The 14,320-nt window shown below is 38.1% G+C and overlaps 1 protein-coding gene across 1 annotated transcript; it reads left to right on the top strand.

Annotated features, from left to right (window-relative positions):
* The first annotated feature begins 293 nt into the window (after positions 1-293).
* Positions 294-9,595, top strand: MRPL44 (mitochondrial ribosomal protein L44). Its single transcript, XM_045867875.3, has 4 exons — positions 294-585; positions 2,324-2,792; positions 6,511-6,689; positions 9,060-9,595. The coding sequence occupies exons 1-4, from the start codon at positions 407-409 to the stop codon at positions 9,229-9,231; spliced, it is 999 nt and encodes a 332-aa protein (XP_045723831.1). The 5' UTR covers positions 294-406; the 3' UTR covers positions 9,232-9,595.
* The last annotated feature ends 4,725 nt before the right edge of the window (positions 9,596-14,320 follow it).

The raw sequence follows: 14,320 nt of genomic DNA on the forward strand, positions 1-14,320 counted from the left end.
TAAATAGTGGCTGGATTGATGTTCTGAAACTCTTAAGACTAAATACATACTGACAATAAGTGTTTTCTTTTTTTGAGACTTTTACGTGTTTACTTTAGACTGAGAGTGAAACAGGTCTTTGCGCTAATGAGAAAGCGAAGAACAAGAAAGCAACGGAGGGCGAAGCAACTTCTTCCACACACTTCCGGATCCCAAGGCCCCACAGTCCTGACTCACCCCAAAGTAAGCCCTGGGTGGGCAGGAACCAGAGCTCACGCATGCGCAGTAAAACTCAACGGCAGCGCCCCCCCCGCCGTGTACTAGTCCGGCCCGGGCCTCGCTCAGTTCGCCCAATTCCGGGGGGACTGCGTTACCGCGCCACTGGTCCGACCTTCTTCCTTCCGTCCTCCATTGCTTTTCCCCTGTAATGGCGTCCGGCCTGGGGAGGCTGCTTTTGCGGGGGCCTCGCCGCCTCCTGGCGCCGGCCGCCCCGACTCTCGTCCCGCCAGTTCGGGGCGTGAAGAAGGGATTCCGCGCCGCCTTCCGCTTCCAGAAGGAGTTAGAGCGGTGGCGTCTGCTCCGGTGCCCGCCGCCGCCCGTGCGCCGGTAGGAGCCGCCTCGGAAGGGGTCGGGGCGGGGGTGGGGGTCGAGGACCGGGCGGGTTGCTCCTCGCTAGGGAGGTTTGCGGTGGAGACACCGGAGGAACCTGGACGCGTGGGCTGGGGCACAACAGGGGGTAGATTTCTGCTTCGGGGTCGACCAAGGGTCTACGCCCGACGCCTGGGAACTCGTACTTAGAGCCCATCAGCTGAGTTTGGAGAAATGAGGCTTTGTGAGGCTAACCTTTATGTGGGCTTGGGGTTGCAGTCTCTCTGTTGTAATGGCTGAGAATTCTTGGGAAAGAGAGGTAAGAGGGCCGAAAGCATTCCACAGCATCGCAAGAGCAGAATTAAGTATGTGCAACTACAGGTGCATTTGCCAGAATAAAAGGAAAACAGTTGAGCTTTGGTTTTGTTGCCCCAGTTAATCTTGTTTCTTCTTAATCTTGATCCAGTAGTGTCTGGCGGTAGCTTGGCAAAGAAGTCCAGTAGCCTGGCAGAGAAAGACACCTTTATAGCTCCCAACGAGATCTCCTGTACCTGAGGTCTCGAATCTTGTTCTCTAATAATGTGACTTTGACTTGCAGTCGTGGCGATGTAAAAGAGACGCATCTCATTCTTTTGACTCCATTCGTAGGTGTTTGAGTTCCATATTATTGCTATTATAACCGATGGAAGAGTGATTAGCTTTGAAGTTATTACTCCTTAGGGAATTTAGTATGAAACTTTGGTAGCTACTTTAATATTACCCCCCAGAATTGAACCAGTTTATACATCTGTCCGTAGGAATATACTTGTTCATATTCCTATACTCTTTCAAAACAATATTATTTTTCTAATAGGCAGAAAATAGTATTTAATTCACGTTTCTTTGATTATTGTGAGGTTAGTCACTTTTGGCTTTTATGGTTGGAGGAAACTAAGGATTATATAGGTTGACATACATTTTATGACTTAGAACCACGATCTTTATATTTTCCTATCCATTTTTACTTAAAAGAGTTTTATTTGGATTTATTGTCTCTTTTTAAAAAGACCTTTTAGCCATTCTTGGGAATGATTACGAACTTTTAACCTACTTGTAATGATACTAGATTATTTATTTATTTATTTATTTAAAGATTTTATTTATTTATTCATGAGAGACAGAGACAGAGAGAGAGAGAGGCAGAGGGAGAAGCAGGCTCCCAAGGAGCAGGAAGCCCGATGCGGGACTCGATCCCAGGACCCTGAGATCATGACCTGAGCTGAAGGCAGACGCTTAACCATCTGAGCCACCCAGGCGCCCGATACTAGATTATTTAGATGCTAACTTAAATGGGTGTTTTTAACACTTAATAAAATAAGAGATAAATATAGCATACTTCTTGTTTAGAGCTTGAACCTGTGAAATTATAACTCCTATTTCATACCCAGGTATAAAGCATAATTCCATGGTTATAGCAGAAGTAAAGAATCTAAAAGGTAGGGTACTGGCTTAGTCTCTGACGTTGAAGAACTTTAATGTGGCAGTTGGCTCAAAGGGAAAATGAATCCACCAGTGAATATAGCAAAGAACCACAAGTTATCATCTGACTTAAATTTTAACTTTCAGAAAATCAAACCGTGGTGTGAAAATGAAACTCGGTCTTTTTTTATTTCCTTTACATAATCAATAAAATTGTATCACAATTAAAAGTTTTCGTGTTATTTTAACATCTTGTTCTCTTTACCATCTCTTACTGTCTTCTGTTTTACATTTTCAGTTCAGAGAAGCCCAACTGGGATTACCATGCTGAAATACAAGCATTTGGACATCGGTTACAGGAAACCTTTTCCTTAGATCTTCTCAAAACTGCATTTGTTAATAGCTGCTATATTAAAAGTGAGGAGGCCAAGCGCCAAAACCTTGGAATAGAGAAAGAAGCTGTTCTTCTGAATCTTAAAGATAATCAAGAACTCTCTGAACAAGGGACATCTTTTTCAAAAACTTGTCTCACACAGTTATTTGAGGATGCTTACCCAGACTTGCCTACTGAAGGCATTAAAAGTCTTGTTGACTTTCTCACTGGTGAGCAAGTGGTGTGTCACGTGGCCAGAAACTTGGCTGTGGAGCAGTTAACACTGAGTGCAGAATTTCCAGTTCCCCCGCCTGTTTTACAGCAGACTTTCTTTGCAGTGATTGGAGCCCTGCTACGGAGCAGTGGCCCTGAGAGGACCGCTCTTTTCATCAGGGTAGGTAATGCTTAATTGCACATACTGGGACCTGCTTGAGGTGGAAAGGACGACAACTTTTTTTGTAATTCGTTTCTTTATTATATGATTTTAGAAGGTGATCTGTGAATTTTTCTCCCTACCAAATTCTGAGAAAGACCTAAAGCTTTTTTTTTTTTTTTTTTTTAAGGTTTATTTATTTATTTGGGAGAGAGAGAGCGCACATGCATGTGTGCACATGGGGGCAGGCAGAGGGAGCGGGAGAGAGTCCTAAGCAGACTGCGCCGAGTGTGGAGCCTTGGCAGAGCCCGATCTCACAACCCTGATATTACAGCCTGAGCCAAAACCAAGAGTTGGAGGCTTAACCGACTGCACCACCCAGGCACCCCCATATGTGCATTTTAGAAACATACTTCTTCATACTATCTCCCTGTTCTGGGAAATGGGATTAGAATATTCAACCTCCACTCCCACTGAAAGTTCTAATAATAAACTAGTAAGACCAGAAATCTATAGGGAAAAAATAGGCAAATGTGATCACCAAAAAAATCTAGATTTCTTTTTATATTCCTACCAATACGTTAGGCATTAAAATTGTTTTTCCTTCACCCTACAGTTGCTTATTCTATATTGCAAATAATCCAGGGATTCACTCATAGGTGTAAGTAACCGTATGTGTCTCATAAGGCAACTCTATATCTGTACATTAAAAGATTGAAAATCCCCTACTGAGGACTTAATAAATTAAAAAAAATTTTTTTTTAATTCAGTATAATTAACATACATTGTTATATTAGTTTCAGGTGATAAATATTTTTTATTAACGAAACTGAACTAGAGTTCTGGTGCTTGGGCAAGTGTTGTAAGGAAATTATTTTGTGAACTGTTATTTTTTCTTTTTAACATTTCTCCCCTCATGTCTCCATTTACACATCCTTTATTATATACTGTGTTTTTTAACACAAGTTAATTGCAATATATTGTGAAAATTCACGTTCCCATATTTTCTGTCAACATTGGTAATGTTTTTTATTGGTAAATGAATTCTGCTTTGAATGTTCATAATTTTTCCATTTTCTTAGTCTTACAAATTGAAAATATTATCAAGTCTTAAACAGTTTCTAAAGACAATGTGAAATTATTTAAATGATTTTTTTAAAATCATGAATTTAAATAGTGAAGTACTATTATCTGGAGGCCCATAGTACTTTTTTTATAGGAGTTTCTGCCAGAAGTTACTACTATTTATTCATTAATTCATTTGTTTTAAAAATATTTTTCTTACTGATGAAAGCATATTTCTTAGTTATGAGATAAGATTTTACCTTCAACTATGAATTTTGGTTTTTTTTTCCAAGTTTTTATTTAAGTTCCATTTAGTTAATATATAGTGTAATATTAGTTTCAGGAGTAGAATTTAGTGATTTATCACTTACATATAACACATACTGCCCATCCCAACAAGTGTACTCCTTAATACCCATCACCCATTTAACCTACCCCCCTGCCTACCTCCTCTCCAGCAGCCCTGTTAACTCTCTCTAGTTAAGAGTCTGTTTCACGGTTTGCCTCTCTCTTTCTACCCCCCAAGTTCATCTGTTTTTCATTTCTTAAATTACACATATGAGTGAAATCATTTTGTATTTGTCTTTTTCTGACTGACTTATTTTGCTTAACATAATACTCTCTAGCTCCATCCACGTCATTGCAAATGGCAAGATTTCATTCTTTTTTATGGCTGAGTAATACTCCATTGTGTGTGTGTATACCACTTTATTCATCAGTTGATGGACATTTGGGCTCTTTCCATAATTTGGCTATACTATAAACGTTGGGATGCGTGTGTCCCCTCGAATCAGTATTTTTGTATGGTTTGTATGGTTTGGTTAAATACCTAGTAGTGTAATTGCTAAATCATGTGGTAGTTCTATTTTTAACTTTTTGAGGAACCTCCATACTGTTCTCCAGAGTGGCCACACCAGTTTGCATTCCCACCAACAGTGGGAATCCTCGCCAACTTCTGTTGTTTCCTGTGTTGTTAATTTTAGCCATTCTGAATGTTGTGAGGTGGTATCTCATAGTTTTGTATTTCCCTGATGATGGGTGATGTTGAGCATAGTTCCATGTGTCTGTTGGCCTTCATGTGTCTGTATGTCTTCTCTGGAAAAATGCCTATTCATGTGTTCTGCCTATTTCTTTTCTCTTTTTTGTGTGTGTTCTGCCCATTTCTTAACTGGATTATTTGTTTTTCGTGTGTTGAGTTTGATAAGTTCGTTACAGATTCTGGATACTAACCCTTTTCAGATATGTCATTTGCAAGTTATCTTCTCCCATTCTGAAGGTTGCCTTTTAGTTTTGTTGATTGTTTCCTTTGTTGTGCAGAAGCTTTTTGTCTTGATGAAGTCCCAGTAGTTCATTTTTGCTTTTGTTTCCCTTGCCTCCGGAGATGTGTCTAGTAAGAAGTTGCTATAGCCTGTGTCAAAGAGGTTGCTGCCTGTGTTCTATTCTAGGATTTTTGATGGTTTCCTGTCTCACATTTAGGTCTTTCATCCATTTTGAATTTATTTTTGTGTATGGTGTAAGAAAGTGATCCAGTTTCATTCTTTCACATGTTTCTGTCCAGTTTTCCCAACACCATTTGTTGAAGAAACCATCTTTTTTCCAGTGGATATTCTTTTCCTGCTTTGTTGGAGATTAGTTGACCATAGAGTTGTTCCATTTCTAGTTTTCTATTCTGTTCCATGGATCTATGTGTGTTTTTGTGCCAGTACCATACTGGTTTTTTTTTTTTTAAGTTATTTATGTGTTTATTTCATTAATATTTTTATTTTATTTTGGGGATGGGGAGGGGCAGCGGGGGAAAAAGAGAGATAATCTTAAGCAGGCTCCACACCCAGCAAAGAGCCTGACACTGGGCTTGATCTCACAATCCTGAGATTGTGACCTGAGCTGAAATCAAGAGTTGGATGCTTAACCCACTGTACCACCTGGTGCCCCAGTACCATACTGTCTTGATCACTACAGCTTTGTAATATAACTTGATGTCCAGAATTGTGATGCCTCCAGTTTTGCTTTTCTTTTTCAAAATTGCTTTGGCTCTTTGGGGTCTTTTGTGGTTCCATATAAATTTTAGGATTGTTTGTTCTGTGAAAAATGCTGGTGGTATTTTGATAGGAATTGCATTGAATGTAGATTGTTTTGGGTAGTATAGACATTTTAACAGTATTTGGTCTTCCAATCCATGAACGTAGAATGTTTTTCCATTTCTTTGTGTCATCTTCAATTTCTTTCATAAGCGTTCTGTAGTTTTCAGAGTACAGATCTTTTACCTCTTTGGTAAGTTTATTCCTAGATAATCTTACGGGTTTTGGTGCAGTTGTAAATGGGATCTATTCCCTGATTTCTCTTTTGCTCCTTTACTATTGGTATGTAAAAATGCAACAGATTTCTGGACGTTGATTTTGTATCCTGAGACTTTACTGAACTCGTGTATCAGTTCTAGCAACTATTTGGTGGAATCTTTTTTGAGTACTCTTGCCAGAGTATCATGGCATCTGCAACAACTATGATTTTTGTAATAAAACTTACATAAAAAACTATATGGACATGAAAAGGAATAGTGGATTTTGTCTTTTTCAGTCCCCATTAAGTTTTTAAATTCTGTTAAAAGTGTACTTTGAATATGATCCTTATTTTCTTTATACTACTTTAATTGTATAAATTGTATTTTTGTATGCAGGACTTCTTAATTACTCAGATGACTGGAAAAGAACTTTTCGAGATTTGGAAGATAATAAATCCCATGGGGCTACTGGTAGAAGAACTGAAGAAAAGGAATATTTCAGCTCCTGAATCTAGACTTACCAGGCAGTCTGGAAGCACCACAGCTTTGCCTGTGTTTTTTGTTGGCTTATACTGGTTAGTAAAATCTTATTTATTTATTTATTTTAAAGATTTTATGGTTAGTAAAATTTTAATCTTGACTTCATAACATTGATTGGAAGCCTTAACAACTGACCTTTCACAATTCCTTAATATAAGCTCTGATTGCATTAGCAGATTTAAAAAACTCATTCCCATGATTATCTATATACTGCTTCCCTTTCTGCTGGTCAGTCTTAGGGGAAGGCCAGTAATCTGTGGTTGGCTAATAGTAGCTTTTGTTAACCAACTATACATTGTAGAATCCATTCATTTCAATGAGTAAGAATTTCATGTTAACCTAAACATTTCTGTAGACAAATAAAAGTTCTGATTCATAAGTGTTAGAGATTTACCCCTAATCCACACTTGTAACAGCTTCAACTGAGCCTAGGAGTGGACAACTTAGTTAGTTGTCCATCAAAATATATAAATCAGCCCACATTGAGACTTTTTAGTTTTGTTAGTAAACAGTTGGCTTGCCTCCCACTGATTGAATATTTAAGAAACTTGGTTAAAATTTAGGTCAATATTTTTCTGATCTTTATATGATGTAGGATTTTATAGGTTAAAGGCAATGGAAGGACATCACAAAGGAGAAAATGGACAATGTTGTAAAAAGTTTCAACTTTAGTTTTAATTGAAATGCAAAGCAAGATAACGAGGTACTCTTTTGCTTATTAGCTTGGTAAGTCTTAAACACATCCTTTATCAGCAGTTCATATATTTCTAATAGAAGAAAAGAGTGGTATAGTATTTCTGTCAGTAATTTTGACCAAATGCCAGGAGTCTTTAAATTCTTCATGTCCTTTGATTTGGTATTCTCACTTTGGGTGTGTCTCTCCAGGTTACATCAAAAATGTGTAAACAAAGATGTTCATTTGTTTGCTCTTTGTACCCCATACCTAGAACAGTTCTTAGGACATGGTAGTCAGTAAACAGTTGTTGAACTAATAGCATTTTTTCAGTTAGAAAATTAGAAATAACTTTGGTATCCAGTAAGAGGGAAATAATAAATGCACATGATAGAATATAGTACAGCTAGGATAGGTGATGTTGTTAAAGGATTTTTAGTGACATATGGAAATTTTGAAGAATGCTCTCTTATTTTTAAACGAAGCAGTTTGCCCTATTACTAACAGTGGTTGTCATTGGGTAGTAGAATTATTTAATTTTTCCTAGATTTTATGTAATGGTATTTAAAAAAATGATCCGTGATACACTAAGACCATCATTGGACTAGAAACATGATATACATCTTGTGCTTGAAATTCACTTAGATGATTTTCTCTATTCCATACTATTACAAATATATGTGTAGAATTATTACTGTAAAGTTTAACCTATATGATTATTCTTTGTTTCATTTCAAATTACTGCCACAGAAAATAATTCTTAGCAAATTCCTTCCATGTTGTTTTTTTTTTTTCCTGTGTAGTTGTGCTCATTTTTCTTTAATTTGGTTCTATTCTTCCTTGGCTTTCAAGTCAACTTATATTAAATCTGAGCTACTAAGTAAAGTTGCTGTTTATGAGATTTTCAGAGATGCTTCTTTTAGTTGGATAGGTAAAGTTTGGGGTCAGGAAATTTCTTGGAAGTACTTAAATGTAATTGAGAAGTAGCACATCCTTTCCTCCCTGTGGGAACACTTTTACATTTTTTGGAGGAGAGTTTGCTAGTTATCATAATAGAAATCTCACTAAAGCAGGAATACCCATTTTTGTTTAATTTGGCTTTACTAGAACACCGATAACCTTAAGTGTTCACTGCTACCTCAGTATCTTCTGGGAATAAGTTAGAGCGGATTATAATATATAAAATAATGTTTTAAATCTTAGCAAGTTTTAAAGATCTAAAGCTCTTAATTTAAAATACAGAACTGATTTCTCATTTATTTTAAAGTTTAGATGAGAAACCAGAAAGGCACAGTCTTTTTTCCATAAAATTTTTCCTCCTATCACAGATTTAGGATGAATTAAAAATAATGTAGTTATAGTTTCCATGAATATTTTTAATAGTTTCAGGCTTTATAGCAAGATTTTTATATATTCTTTAAATTCTTCCATCAACAACAATAACAGAACAAGCCCATACTTACTTAGATGTGCCTTGGTTTTTTGATTTGAAAAATATTGGACCTAGTGAGTTGTTTATATTTCTATGGAAATGTAAATATTTCTTTTCTAACTGCTATATATAATGAATTTGCAACAAAACTAGTTAATTTCCAAAAGATACTATATCCAAAGCTCTTGTGTTACTTCTGGTAGATATTATTGCCAAAACAAGATTTAGAAACCATAACCCATTTGTGGACTGTGTCTTATGATCACGGGTAATTTCGGACTACTCTTGGTTTTTTTCTAGCGATAAGAAGTTGATTGCAGAAGGACCTGGGGAAACAGTGCTGGTTGCAGAAGAAGAAGCGGCTCGAGTGGCACTTAGGAAACTCTATGGGTTCACTGAGAACAGACGGCCCTGGGACTATTCCAAGCCCAAAGAGAATTTAAGAGCAGAAAAGGCTATCACTGCCAGCTAACCTGCCAGAATTATGGCAGCCTGAAATTTGTGAGCCAGAGAATGAGATAAATGTCAAAGATGTACAAAGCTGGACATTTTTCAAATTGTAAAGAAATAGGCCTTATTTCTCATAATGAGTTCCTAAAATTAAACAGATATTTATCAGGTCATTGATTTTTTTTCTTTTTCCTTTGTGTTTTGTCAAAAGTCTTTTTTGGATGTTTTTCCAGTAAGTTTTTTCTAAAGTCCTTGATTTTATTATTTTATTTAGCATGTATAGTTAGGTCTATTTTATTCCCGGCTAGCTTTGAGGTATCACCATAATTTGCATATGTGTTTTACGTGAACTTTCATACCAATAAAAAAGTCACTCTTTCTCTAAAGATTTTATTGTAGTTTAATTTGATATACCCAGGTTGGTGAACTTTGTCCCTTTAATAGGATTTTAGCTAAAAGAATAATAACTCTTAACCTTTAGAAATGTAAAAGTGCAGCTTATCACAGTTAGATGGGTATTTACCTGACCCCTAGATTCTGTCTAGGTTTGAAATTATGTGTACTAATTCATCTCATAGTTATTCAATTTCTATAAAACAAATAACAGAAAAGATAAACTTTATGCTTTTAAAAGAAAGTCGAAAGCAGCTAACTGAAAAATATGTATCAATGTTAATGGAAGAATAAGGCATATATTTATCAGTTGAGTATTCCATAATCATAATCATAGCCACTGTGTACCAAACACTGTTCTAAGTATTTTACTGTAACACATTCAGTTTCTAGAGGACAAATCTTAAGAGTATGTCCTTCTGGTTCTTCAGTCGTTGTGTTGAATTCAGTAATCCTCCAACTGCAAATTCTTTGTTTCTTTTTAGCTCTTTGGCAATAGCGGTAATTTTTAATTTGAATTTGTCAGTAGTCACTCAGGCATTAACAAGAAAAATGGGACTTGGGAATTGAGAATAGAAATGTTAAAACTGACAGCACTGGGACGCCTGGGTGGTTCAGTCGGTTAAGGGTCTGCCTTCGGCTCAGGTCATGATCCCAGGGTCCTGGGATCGAGTCCCGCATCGGGCTCCCTGCTCTGTGGAGAGCCTGCTTCTCCCTCTGCCTGCCGCTCACCCTGCTGTCTCTCTCTCTCTAACGAATAAATGGATAAAATTAAAAAAAATAAATATGTAAATAAAAATTTAAAAAATCTAAAAGAGAAAAAACACCTGACAGCACTTATGCCATAAAATCTTTTTTTTTTTAATTGAAATATTTTTATGTTCAAAGAGCTAGCATGAAGGTAGATATCTTGGATGAACCATTCAGGGGATAGGTTAATCCAACTTCCCGAAGCCTGCATCCTTTTACTGATGAAGACGCTGGTGGGACACACTGGGGCCATATTTCCAGATCAGAACGAGATCCCTGGCTGAGTTTTCACGGCTCCCATAGAGCTGCTGGTGACCCATCTTGCTTTCTCGGATGCAAGGAGGCAAAAGGCTTGCCATAAAATCTTTTTATAAAAGAGGATAAAAGGGACCTTTGAAACCCCTTTCCTGAGACTGGTCAGAGAAGTGGGAGTTTAGTCGTATGTAAGGGGGCTTTCAGCTATCAGGTAAAGCAGAGGCTGTTTTCAGAGGGGGAAGTTTGAGAACTACCTAACTGGCCAAATTGGTAGGTTAAATGATTTCACCTTTCTTTTGAGAAATTCCTAACACTTGAACCCAGGGATAGAGGGCCAAACCCAGTAGTAAAAAACGCCACACTTAGGTGTGTCATCCACAAGTAAACGTGATTTGATAAGCATCTCCTGGACACCAGAGAAGAGAGATCATAGAAAGTTTCTGAGAAGCAAAAGACAGTAAATGTCCTCTAACCACTTACTCATCCAGTATATGCAAAATGTCAGGTTTAGCTAGAATATACTCTTAATTTTATTTTAGGTGGACATTTTTTCCAAGGGTCTTTGGAGAATTCAGCTGCAAAGTTAGTAGTCCTTCATTTCCCCCATAAATGGTGCTGATAATGTGATCCCAAATTTCTGTTTAGGGCATTTTGCAGGACCTCATCCTACAATGTTGGAGGGGAACTATCCTCATTCTTTGATTTTTGAGCTTCTGAACCTTGAGTGCTTTTAGATATACATATGGGACAGATCTAGCTCTAGTTCATAAAAGCTACTTTGCAAGTAGAGAGATCCAAATCACTTAGGAAGAATGTGATTTCAACACATTTCTAAGTCTTCCCTGAATTTAAGTTGTACTTTTAAAAGGCACCAATTAAACTATGATGGGCTGGAATGTAGAAAATAAAACACATTTTCGCAGTTCCATATGAAATTGCTTGATACTTGGAACCAACCTCTAGAGAACTTTAATTTGCTGTATAAGAACCAATAAATACAAGGGGCACCTGGGTGGCTCAGTCGTTAAGCGTCTGCCTTCGTCTCAGGTCATGATCCCAGCGTCCTGGGATAGAGCCAGCAGGAAGCCTGCTTCTCCCTCTCCCACTCCCCCTGCTTGTGTTCCTGCTCTCGCTGTGTCTCTCTCTGTCAAATAATTAAATCTTAAAAAAAAAAAAAGGACCAATAAATACTGTGTAAATATGATGTGTGGGCAAGAGGAACATAGGTGTGAGAATGTTGTCAACGGAGTGTGTGACCAAGAGCATTCAGTGACCATGTGGAACACTGCCTTTTTGACTAATGTCTGATTCATGTTGAGAAGACAGTCATGACCATAAGGAAGTTGGAAAAATACAGTAGCACTAATACTTGAGCTTGGCCTGGCACCATTGAAAGATGTTAAAGTCATTTACTTTGAAATTCTGACATCCTTTCCCACCATTTCTCACTGGCTAGTTCTCTAAGCCCAAAGTGTAACATTGAGCCAAAAATGCATGATTGAGGTCTATAGACTCAATTACATAAGCCTTATTCTTTTTAGTCCATATTGTTTTTATGATATGCATATATAAAACAGCATATCATGAGAACAGCATTCTCAAAGTGTTTTATGTGTTCATGAGAGAGTGAACTATTACTAGAAACTACCTTCCAAGTAAAAATGGAACAAATAGGGGCTGTTTTTGTGTGTGTTCACATTTTTTAAACTTTGGCCACAAGGTGGTGTGGTAATCCTACTTCATAGTTTAGTATGCAAAGTGCCCTTTGTGGGGAACACTTTTCTCCCTCCACAGGAAGGAGAGATGGATAAAGCAAAGGATTACAGCGAAAACTGACTTTTTAAGGCCTCTTAGAGCTCTAATATCCTATGAACGTGATTGTAGAAACTAGCTCACCTTGTCCCTTAGGATGTTAAGAGTCTGATACATGAACACTTCACCTAAGATGCCAAGGTATGGATGTTTGAGCTCTTTCATATTTCCTGAAAGGAGGGAAAGTTGTAGGGTTGCCATAGATAACACTATGGCCCCTTCTTCCTATTCTTTTCTTCCCTTTTTTTGTGGTAGGAGAAGATGCACTGCAGACTCAAGGGAATCTTTCTGTGCATCTTGACCCTTTATGAAACCAGATGTGGACGTTCTTCCCATGTGGGGGACCAGCTCACAACTCTCCCCAGCTGAGGGGCGCCCACTGAGGAGGCCCTGCTGTAGTAGGCAAGTTAACGTGTGTATCCCCAAGCCCACTTGGTTTTCTCCTTCCTTCAGTTGACCCTGGTTTCATCTCCAAATCTAGTGTGTAAAGCCTGTCTACCATCGTTCCCAAGGACCCAGAGCTGAGGCTTATAACTGTGGATGGCTATCAGAGCACCTGGAAGCCATGGTTCTCTCTGTAGAATACCAAAGAATGATTGTTAGATTAAATCCCATCTTGCAAACTAAGAACAAGTTTTTTGTTTTGTTTTGTTTTTTCAGGAGAAAATTCATGCAATCAGAAATTGTAATCACAAGCACACATGCTCCTGGATAAAAAGCAGTTTTGATGTTGGTAGTAGCTGTGCTTTCCACTAACACTCATTTGTTCTCGTTCAGGTAGCTGGGTGCCTGTTAATGCTCACTCACAACAGAAGACTAATAGTTTTAAGAGAAATTTCTGGGAGAAAAGCAATTAAGAAAATTAAAAACATTAACATATTCCCCCTTCAACTGAGGAAGAACTCCATTATTTGTTTGCAGAATACATTTTTACCACATCTGTTATATATTAAAATCATCAAATGAACTAATGAGTTTGTTCTAATGAGTTTTGCAGAAGAGATGAGTAATGAGGTCATGGAGTGCTGGAGAAGAATATTCCTAATCAGAGCAATTGCCTGACTTTCCGAAGACACTTCCTCTATGTACGTTATTGATCAGTGTCTACCCAGCAAGACAACAAATCAGTCAGGGCCAGAGATATTTATCAGTAGGCAATAGAGTTAATAAGACAAATACAGGAAAATAAAATCAGCTGATCACCCTCAGATTAACCAACCTGACAGTGATGTGTCTGGGGCTCCTGAAAACCTGCCTCTGGGACTGAGCCGTGGGTACTCGCATTATTCCCTTGTCTATGAGGGACAAGTACAAAGGCCTACTACCCTTCTCTTTACCTTTGGTAAAGGGATTAAGATTAGAAACTTCAGATGAAGGAGGTATAGCGCTGAGAAATTTAATAATTCACTTCCATTTCGGTACCTCCTATCCAATAATTTAATCTGCAAACACTAATAATGTACCTGCTATCATATAAAACAGTGATTTCTCATTTCGCAAATTTCTCCTTTAAATCACATCTGCCTCCTTTTTTCTTCAAGATTTGGGAGACGGTCCAAGGGACAGTTGGGGAATAATCAGAAGAAATGGGCTTTACAGCCAGTGGCGCCTTCCACTCTTGGGTGGCCTGAAGTGGACTCTTGAGGGACACGGGGTCTCTCAGCGGTCATGGGAGGCCAAGGACAGAGAAGTCCTCCACCAGTTAGTTAACTGGGTCTGCTCCTCTCCCCAGGCAGCCACCGATGACCAGTCCTAAGAAGTGGTGTTTGCTACGCTGCTGGGTCAGAGCAAATCCCTGCTCCTCCCACTTCAGTTTCTTAGACCCTTTAATGTGGAACTCATGGGTCATTCAGTTTTTCACTTTCAGAAGAACAAAGAGTTACTGGGACAAAAGTCACTCC

The sequence above is a fragment of the Mirounga angustirostris genome, unplaced genomic scaffold (assembly GCF_029215605.1).
Source record: "Mirounga angustirostris isolate CCGP_5_RB_7025 unplaced genomic scaffold, mMirAng1.0.hap1 SCAF_3, whole genome shotgun sequence".
NCBI classification, from domain to species: domain Eukaryota; kingdom Metazoa; phylum Chordata; class Mammalia; order Carnivora; family Phocidae; genus Mirounga; species Mirounga angustirostris.

Bases quoted from the DNA above. Each gene is read 5' to 3' on its own strand.
- MRPL44 (XM_045867875.3), top strand. From the start codon at position 407: ATGGCGTCCGGCCTGGGGAGGCTGCTTTTGCGGGGGCCTCGCCGCCTC. The intron at 2,793-6,510 runs GTAGGTAATGCT...TTTTGTATGCAG, and splicing joins GGACCGCTCTTTTCATCAGG to GACTTCTTAATTACTCAGAT. The intron at 6,690-9,059 runs GTTAGTAAAATC...GTTTTTTTCTAG, and splicing joins TTTTTTGTTGGCTTATACTG to CGATAAGAAGTTGATTGCAG.